Source organism: Calliopsis andreniformis, chromosome 1, assembly GCF_051401765.1.
Source record: "Calliopsis andreniformis isolate RMS-2024a chromosome 1, iyCalAndr_principal, whole genome shotgun sequence".
NCBI lineage: Eukaryota > Metazoa > Arthropoda > Insecta > Hymenoptera > Andrenidae > Calliopsis > Calliopsis andreniformis.
In genome coordinates, this window is record NC_135062.1 from 10,396,720 (window position 1) to 10,405,493 (window position 8,774).

General features: G+C 41.4%; 1 protein-coding gene across 1 annotated transcript; it reads right to left on the minus strand.

Annotated features, from left to right (window-relative positions):
• Positions 1 to 7,815: 7,815 nt before the first annotated feature.
• LOC143180162 (uncharacterized) lies at positions 7,816 to 8,357 on the minus strand. Its single transcript, XM_076379703.1, has 3 exons — positions 8,256 to 8,357; positions 8,005 to 8,211; positions 7,816 to 7,925 (listed from the first exon to the last, which is right to left on the minus strand). The coding sequence occupies exons 1-3, from the start codon at positions 8,355 to 8,357 to the stop codon at positions 7,830 to 7,832; spliced, it is 405 nt and encodes a 134-aa protein (XP_076235818.1). The 3' UTR covers positions 7,816 to 7,829.
• Positions 8,358 to 8,774: the final 417 nt, after the last annotated feature.

Consider the following 8,774-nt stretch of genomic DNA (forward strand, 5'->3'; position numbering starts at 1 on the left):
TGCCTCTTCTGTTCCTCGCCTGCTCGACGGGAAACAAAAGCTAGCCAGCGGAGCCTGGGCTAGACGGTGCCATGCCTAGTCGCGAAAACGAACGCGTTGTATTCAATTACCCCCACCCCTACAACCCCCTGCCCACTCCAATCAGTCTAATACGTGGAAACTCGTTAATTAAGCGCACTTCCTCAGTCCTCGTCCCTCTGCCTCCATCTTGGTCCACGATTTACGCACGTCCAGGGATTTAATAGCGCAAACGCGAGTCCCACGACGATGAGCATTATGGAAATTTCTTAATAACTCCTACTGTCTGCCCTGACCCAGCAGGCGATGAATTCTTTGGACTCAGGGTTCGGTGAATCCTTAACGAATGATAGAATGTTTTTTTCTGAAGGATTGTTTTAGAATTTCGTGTCTGAAGATTTTTGGTTCTGTAATAATGGAGTATTTAAGAGGAGAAGAGTTGGAAACACTAGTATGTGAATTATAGCAAGTGATCTTTATGAGAGGAAGACTTTAAATGAGATCAACAACCCGCTAGAAATCTAGTAAAGCGTAATTGAGCGTGGGAGCAGGCTGCTTCCACTTGCGTTGGAGTTTCATGCAGATTTGTCGCTGATGCAACAGCTGCAGCTTCAGCAACCTTAGTCAATATCGAGGACAATTTCTGGGATACAGTTCCTTCTTGATGAGAAGGCAGCGGTCGGTGATTTTGTAACGATGCTGCTGCGATGAGAAGTGTGAGATCGCAGAATGGATTGCATTGGGGGTTCCTTCTGCAGGATTAATGAACGCGATCCTTGATTAACCGGTTTCTGTTCGATAAATTTTAAATCCACGGGGTGATGTTCGCGGGCATGTCAAATATTTACTGTGCACCTGTTGAAAATCCGTTTTTATTAGCGAACGTTCATTAGCTCCTCGCGCGTAATTCTGTCAGCCAGTTGTGCGGTAATCGATGCTGACGATTTCAAGAGCCGAATGGCGGATCGGTGATGACTTATGGGATCACGGTCCACTGTAATTTTTTATCTCGGATTTATGCATGTCTGGTTCAATGTGGTTTCGATGTGCAGAAGTATCTGGTTATAGTTATAGATTTTGAAACTGCATGTAGAAGTGTTTCGGGGATTTGCGGATTGCATAATTAAATTGAAAAATAGATAGAAAGGCTGAGGATTTGAAAGATTCTAATATTTAAATATTTGTGTGTTTTAAAAGTTGAACATCTGAACAGTGGAGCACCTGAACACCTGAACACCTTAACACCTGAACACCTGAACACCTGAACACCTGAACATCTGAACAGTGGAGCACCTGAGCACCTGAACATCTGAACACCTGAACACCTGAACACCTGAACACCTGAACACCTGAACATCTGAACAGTGGAGCACCTGAGCACCTGAACATCTGAACAGTGGAGCACCTGAACACCTTAACTTCTGAACAGTGGAGCACCTGAACACCTTAACACCTGAACACCTGAATATCTTAACGCTTGAACAGTGGAGTACCTGAACATTTGAACACCTGGACATCTGAACAGTGGAACACCTGAACACCTTAACACCTGAACATCTGAATATCTTAACGTTTGAACAGTGGAGTACCTGAATACCTTAACACCTGAACATCTGAACACCTGCATATCTGACTATTTGAAAATTTGAACACTTACGTATCTGACTATTTGAAAATCTGAAGATTTTAAAATTTGAATATATTAAATTTGAAACTTCTAACAAAATCTGAAATTGCTTATCGAGAAAAGCAGAAGAGAAACTGTTTTAAAGAAACTTTAATCCTTACATTAATTGCAGCTAACAGCAGCTAGCAGCAGAATGATTCTGCTGGGTTATGAAATAGGTTTATAAAATACCCAGGTTATTTTCATCAATCACTTCAGTCGTTCCATTTTCATCGCGGCCCAAACTCTCAAGACACTCTCCACGTTCACAGCATATAAAGTAATTACGATATCAGGTGTGGAGCACTTGAAGCGTCGCTAACACCTCTGAACAAAGTCCAGACACGCTGCCTGACGTTCCTATTACTTAACACTGTGGCCAGCCTCGAGTACAGTTAATGGAGCCCGACGCAACGGCAGATAAATTGCCGAATCCGAGGGTCAGAACGCGATCAACTTAGCGGTCGGCTTACATGTGTCATCTTTAAAAAATGACCAGGATTTATGTGTCACGCGTCTGCATTTGTCTTTCGGAGCACGCGTGCTATTTCATCTCGCTGGTTAGGTCAAGCTAGTGGAATGCGCACAGTTAACTGAGCCCCAGATTTTGGCTACCAGCTTCAGTCCTATATTGCCTTTGCTGCTCTCTGTTCAGTCCCTAGTTTCTCGGATCGTGGATTTTACTTGGGCCAATATCACATACCTTATTTTAATATTCTCTGACAGAGGGAGAATTGACTGATAAGACGAAGATGGAGAAGTATAATTCGTGATCTGAGAAAGTCTTAATTGGGTCGTAAGATGGACTTCGTGGAAGCACCCTTCGTGGAACTTCCATAGAGATATTGATTACAGAGTGAACCAGCTCAGACGCAGAATCATCTAGATTTAGTTGGCTCTGCTCCTCCTGACAGTGTCGATGTCTCCGTGCCATCTCAATTAAAAGTTCAGATACAGCAGTCCCGTCTAGCGAACCAATGTAACTCGGGGCATGGAATACTAAAACCTTTCGATCAAACTACCTTGTTACAACGGGCAGCATCAAACTTTAGGGCTCTGGTACATTGGAACTCTGTCTGCCTGCTTTGAAAGTCAATTATCGATTCGGTGGGGCATCCGTTTGCCATCGTCTGGTTAAAACAGTTGTTACATGTCGCCATTTCATGTAGACAGCTTCAAAAACTGTCGTGGTTTTATGAAGACAGTTTCAAAAACTATCGTCACTTCATGAGGACAGTTCTAAAAATTGTCGAGGATTTTGTGAGGCATATATACATATTTTGTTTTTATTTAAACACAGTTTCAACTTCCAGGAGGAAAGTATTCTGTAAGAATTATTGTGAGCTATATCATAAGACATTATTATATTTGTAGAAGTTTGAATCAATGTTCCATTGCATTCTAATTGCAATGGCCCTGAATAATAGTAAATCTGAATAAAAAAGAAATCTGTGAGTAACTGAGTCCTGGTTAGTAATAAAAGATCTACTGTATGCAATGGCTCTGAATAATAGTAAATCTGAATAAAAAAAGAAACCTGTGAACAATTGAGTCCTTGTTAATAATAAAAGTTCTACTGTGTTTTGTATTCAAAATTATGTAAAACTGGAGTAGCTGATTTTTATTCTCACTGTTCGCAGCAGTGCCTCAAAAAGAGTTCATAGTTTAGGACAAACGATGGACCAGTTTCAAGGTTCACTTTAAAGCTGATCCATCAGCGCCTCAGTTTCTTCGATTCTTGTCTGTATTTCGTAAGTAGGGCAGCCTCTTCTCACAGACCGCGCAGCTTTCCTTCTCAGCATTGTTCCATCGCTATCTGAATTTAATCGTTATTTCTCTCACGAATAATTATGCTACTCGAATTTCATTTGCGCAGCGAGGCTACGCACAAAGGCGCTTGCATGGGAATTCGGGGAGCTTCGTTAATCCTACGCTCATTGAATTTCGTCGACTTAACTCTCATCGCGAAAGTCTGAATCATTTGTGATCATAACTATGTACTTCATTGTGCACGTTCTTCAGCTATTTTTAATCCTGTTCTGTGGATGCATTTTACCTCCAATTTCCAATCAATTCTAATTCCCTCCAACTTGTTCCAATTTTCTCAAATTTGCCAGACATGTATCTCGAAAGACTAAGTGGAAATCCAAAAATTTGTTTAAGGTTAAGGAGATTAAAAATGTGTAAAGTACACATTATTATTATAGGATATAATGATATAAGGATACATTATTATTATTCTTGGAGGGATTCTTTGAATCTGTCGCTACAAGTGACACAAAAATTGAAAAAACGATGCCAAAATTAATTTAAGGGATAAGTAGACTCCACTATAATCATAATTTCATTGCTGACCGCAATAGTGAAAGTCGGCAGAATATTACAGGAGCGCAGAAAAAGCTGGCCACCGTTAATCGCCATCATGGTTTCGCGGGGACATTCTCAGCAATCGGTGGTATGCTAATTAGATTGCTATTACTTCCCCGTCCCTCTAATTTCTCCTTTTTTATTCCAGCCGCGTTGGGCGTCGGCGTTCACCCTCTCAGCCATAAATTTGTTTATCGCGACGGAGGGTAGCGCTGTTCGTTTTTGTCCCAGGGGGTGGTTAACGCTGCTCAGCACACCGACGATTACGATTATGTGAGATCTCGTTTGAATAAAAGGACCGTGCGCCTTTTGCCAGCTCGTTTCGTTACATTTTCCTGGGTCTTTTCCCTCTGGCATTAAGGGGCGAAGGAGTAAACGCGACAGAAAGGAGAAAAGGTGTCTTCAACTTGATAGCCGAATTTAAATAAATTGTGTCGCTCGATTTTATTATGTGTTCGAGGAGCTAATTAGGAAAAGAAATTGCATTTTATTCGAGAGAAACATGGGATAGTAATACCCAATATATCAAAGCGAAAATTAAGTCGCTAACTTACTAGACAGTTAATGTGGTCGAATATTCGTGTGACTATCTGTATACATATATGAGCTTGTAAACTTAGTCTAAAGCTGGATTTACACTATATATTATATAACAAAGTTATGTATATTATAGTTAAATATACTGCAGCTGTCCCATGAGTAGTCTCTTAGAAGGAATGCGAGTCCTATTGGTCAGAATGGAAAGAGCACGCCTCGTCTCACACTCATTCTCAGCTGTAACGTATTATTGGCCAAAATGGTCACGCATACTAACTGCATTCAGGAACAGGCGGAGCGAACGAGAGACTCCTCTTACCTCTGTGTCGTCTCGAGGGACTACTCATGGAACAGCTACAGTATATAAATTACACACAACTTTGTTATATAACCTGTAGCGTAGACCCAGCTTTACACTTCATTATTTTTCTCTAAATCCATGAATATTTCTTAACAAACCTTTCCTGTGAAACAAGGAAAATGGACCATATTAGGTACCTTCGCTCCACCATTCAGTAATCGAAGCCCATTCGATCGATCTGCAATCCGTACGAATCAGGAGAGATACATCGCGTCCAGGGATAGAAATCGGCGCAATTAGAGAAATAATTGGCAATTAATCAGAGGCACATTGCCCGTGCAAAAATCCAAGAGGCAGCGTGCCTGCGCCGGCGATTCTAAATTCCTACGGATCTCATTGGCTCGTTATCACGCAACTTCGGCAATTACACGAATGACGTCTCATTAAACCGCGTTACAGCTCGACGGTCAGATAATTAACTGACGCAATCGTTCCGCGCTTCGAGTTCGCCTTGTTGACGGTAACGAGCACGAAATCGACGGAGAAAAGGAAACTGACGGACGCAGACTGGGGGTGGTCGGTGAGGTCGAACCGAAGGGAATCGACTTGGACGTCGTCGGTCGAGTTTCCGTGAGAGAATGATTTCAATAAGGGATCCCAGGGTTCAGAGTTCGCGTGAACTCGAGCTTGGCTGAGAATATTGAGTCCTGTGGAATTACGGTGCATCGATTCCATCTGCACGGTTCGAAATTTTTATTTCAGACGTGTTTTGGAGTGACTCGATATTTTCTCAGAATAGTTTATTCTAAAGGCAACAATTTAGGAGATAATGGTAGAATATTACATAAGTAATATTATTTTAGAAGATAAAAAAGGATTATGAGCGGTTTTGTAGCTTATGTGGAGGAATTAAGGAAGAAAATGTATATGTAATATTGTAAATGTGTAGGAAGATAAAGTGCATGAAGTGCATAAAGTGCATAAAGTGCTGTACTTGAGTTCATATACCCTGTAAGAAATGTTTTAGTGGTCCAAATTGGGCAGACCTGTTCTTTATTTTTGACTTGGTTTGACAAGTTTCTAAAATAAAATCTATGGGCAAAATTTGAAGATGTCCTGTGTTAAGGTATGTTCTTAAAAAAAGGGAGATGTTTCTTTTAGAACGAGGTTTTTTTAATAGGAATACTTCCTTAATGGAGAGAACGGAGCAGACTTTCGGCTTTAACGGGAGCTTCCTGAATGAACTGTGCGCTGTTCCTTTCGACGAGGGGCGCACCCTTCTGTCACAGCCGACAGAATTTCCAATAATAAATGATAAAGCGCTTGGCCGAATGCGATATCGCTCGCGAACGCGATAAATCTATTCCGCCGTTTCCCTGCCGCCTGTGAATTATTTGTCTCGTCGAGCTCGGCGTCGATGGCCTTTCGACAAGCTTCCTTGCCATTCAGTGCTTGTTCAGTATAACATTCTGTTAATGAAGAATTGACATTTTTACTAAGTTACACGATGAGAATAGAAAGTTTGTAGAAACTTGACAGAAATGTCTTCACTTAAGGAGAGTTTAGATCTTCATTTCTTATTCTTCAATTCTAAATTCATAATGTTTTGAAAATAGTTTTCTCTTGTAAGTCTCTAAAGGATTCATTTGTTAAAAAAAGAATTTCTGTATAATCAACTGAGGAATGATTATTTTTCTATTTGAGTTTACTTATCGAAATATAAAATTAGAAAAAAGTATTACACTTCCAATAAAAATTCTATTATGTAACAGAAACATGCAGGAGTACCCTACTTCCAAGCTGCTCTTAAGTAAATGTGGTCCGTCAGCAGAAATTTCACAGGGAAGTCAGGTTCAAAAATCAACTGCGAACGTATGAGACAAACTTTCCAAGCTTTCGTCACGAGCCACTTTGCATGGTCACGCGCAGGTCGTTTAGAAAGAACAAACGTGTCCCCGTTTCGCGAGAAAGGGTAAAAGTTCTTCAAGGCGTATCCACTTCGACAGGCTGAGGAACGATACATCGGACACGGGACTGCACTCTGCTTGAAAATTGAAAAAGTTGAATGAACGGAACTTGAAACTTCCACTGCGTCGCTCTTACTTCCCTCCACGGCCAATTTCCCTAAATTTCATTAGCCCTGGCCCACTCGACCCTCGTCCTCTCGCTGCCTCGCTTTATCAATCTCTAAATACGACCTAGGAAATTTAAGAGGCTAAACCGCTGGCAACACGAATCCAGAAAATTTGCTGCCCCTCTGAGAGCCTTGAAATAATAGCCCACGATATCGACGAAAGTTATTTCCCATCAATGGGAAACGTCACTGCCAACATTCCGACGTCTTCCTCGGATAACAACCCTCGACAAGGGTGCTAAAGTTACCGTCATCCGTCAATGTCGGGGACTGAACTAGCTGAAGAACTCAGGGAACGAAGACGTTACCTTCCTTCGAATGCATCGATCAGAGGCGAATGGAACGCACAGGGCTGGACGAAGCAACCCTTTGAAGATACTTCTTTGCTTACTTGTAGTGAGCAGTAACCTTTAACTACTACACCTATTAAAACTTACGTAATCAGTATTAGGGATCTATGAAACCGCTATTGCGTTATTATAAATATTAGTTATTATAAATGTATTTAAGAAATTAAGTATTAATATTATTAACATTAGAGTGGCAAACAAAAAATAGAAATCAATTGTTCCTGAGAGGCCCGTAATTCAAGCAGGGAAGGAAATAGATATAAATAAGTAATTGGTAGAGTGGCCATTAGGTGAAATTGTGTCACAGTGGAATGATCATGTATGCTGTCAGCCAAGTAGAATAACAGCTCTACCAAAAAGAAGTACAGTATATTGCTCCGTTATAATTTCACCGATATATTTTTTATACTTTTAAATTATTTAGAATAGGAGAGTTGTATTTGCTTGCTCTGTTATTCACAGTTCTTCATAAAACCAAAGTGTAACCCAACGAGCATCGGTTGACTTCGAGAGAGATGTTTCACTCTGTAAGATCGCTAGCGAGCAGTGAGCCTATATCGAGGAAACACTGTAATTAGTTTTATCCACGAGAAATTACACTTACTCTATCCTGGATAAACGAATAGAGGACCATCTCGATGTCAGTCGACCCTCTGCAAGGGTGTACAATAAGATCTGGAAGAATTCGCTGGCAGGAATCACTGGGCGACTTTATTGCGTTCCTCCGACAATCAGAGCTGTTCCCGACGTACAGAAACATCAATTTCTCCTCGTTGCGGCTCGGGAATACTGCTCGACCAATTTCCTCCGCTCTCCCCGGGACTCCACCGATAATTATCTTTTTTTTTCCCCTCTTCGTGCCCCCTCTCGCGAGGCAGGGACGAGCGGGGGCGAGAGGCAGAGGATAAGGGAGGAAAGGGGAGAGAGAGAAGGGTAACGTTTGGTCAGATGGGGGTTCGACTCTTGCCAAGCTCGAGGCCGCATTGCGGATGCACGTGCAGCCTCTATACGGATTTTCGATTTCATTTAGTTTGTTCTCGCTGAACCCCTGCGGCCTGGGAAACACCGAGGAAGCTTTAGGCGGTTCAGCCAATGGGTGTTCCCCTTTCCAGAGATATGGAAACGAATCTGATCCGCTGGAATTCTTGGAGAGATTCTTCTGGAATTATGGAGAATTTTTTGAGGGGACTTTTGGAAATTCAAGTTTGGTGGTTGGTGTTCTCTTCTTATTAAGTTTGTATTGTTACCAGCACTATTCTTGGGGATTGAGGGGTGAACACACTACTAGCTTGTTATGTGAACTTATGTTACATACTATAGCAAAGCTATAGTGTTAATCGTGGGTTTTCCTTTGTTCTAGACTCAGTTTGTTACGATATGAAATAAATTTGTTGTAATATG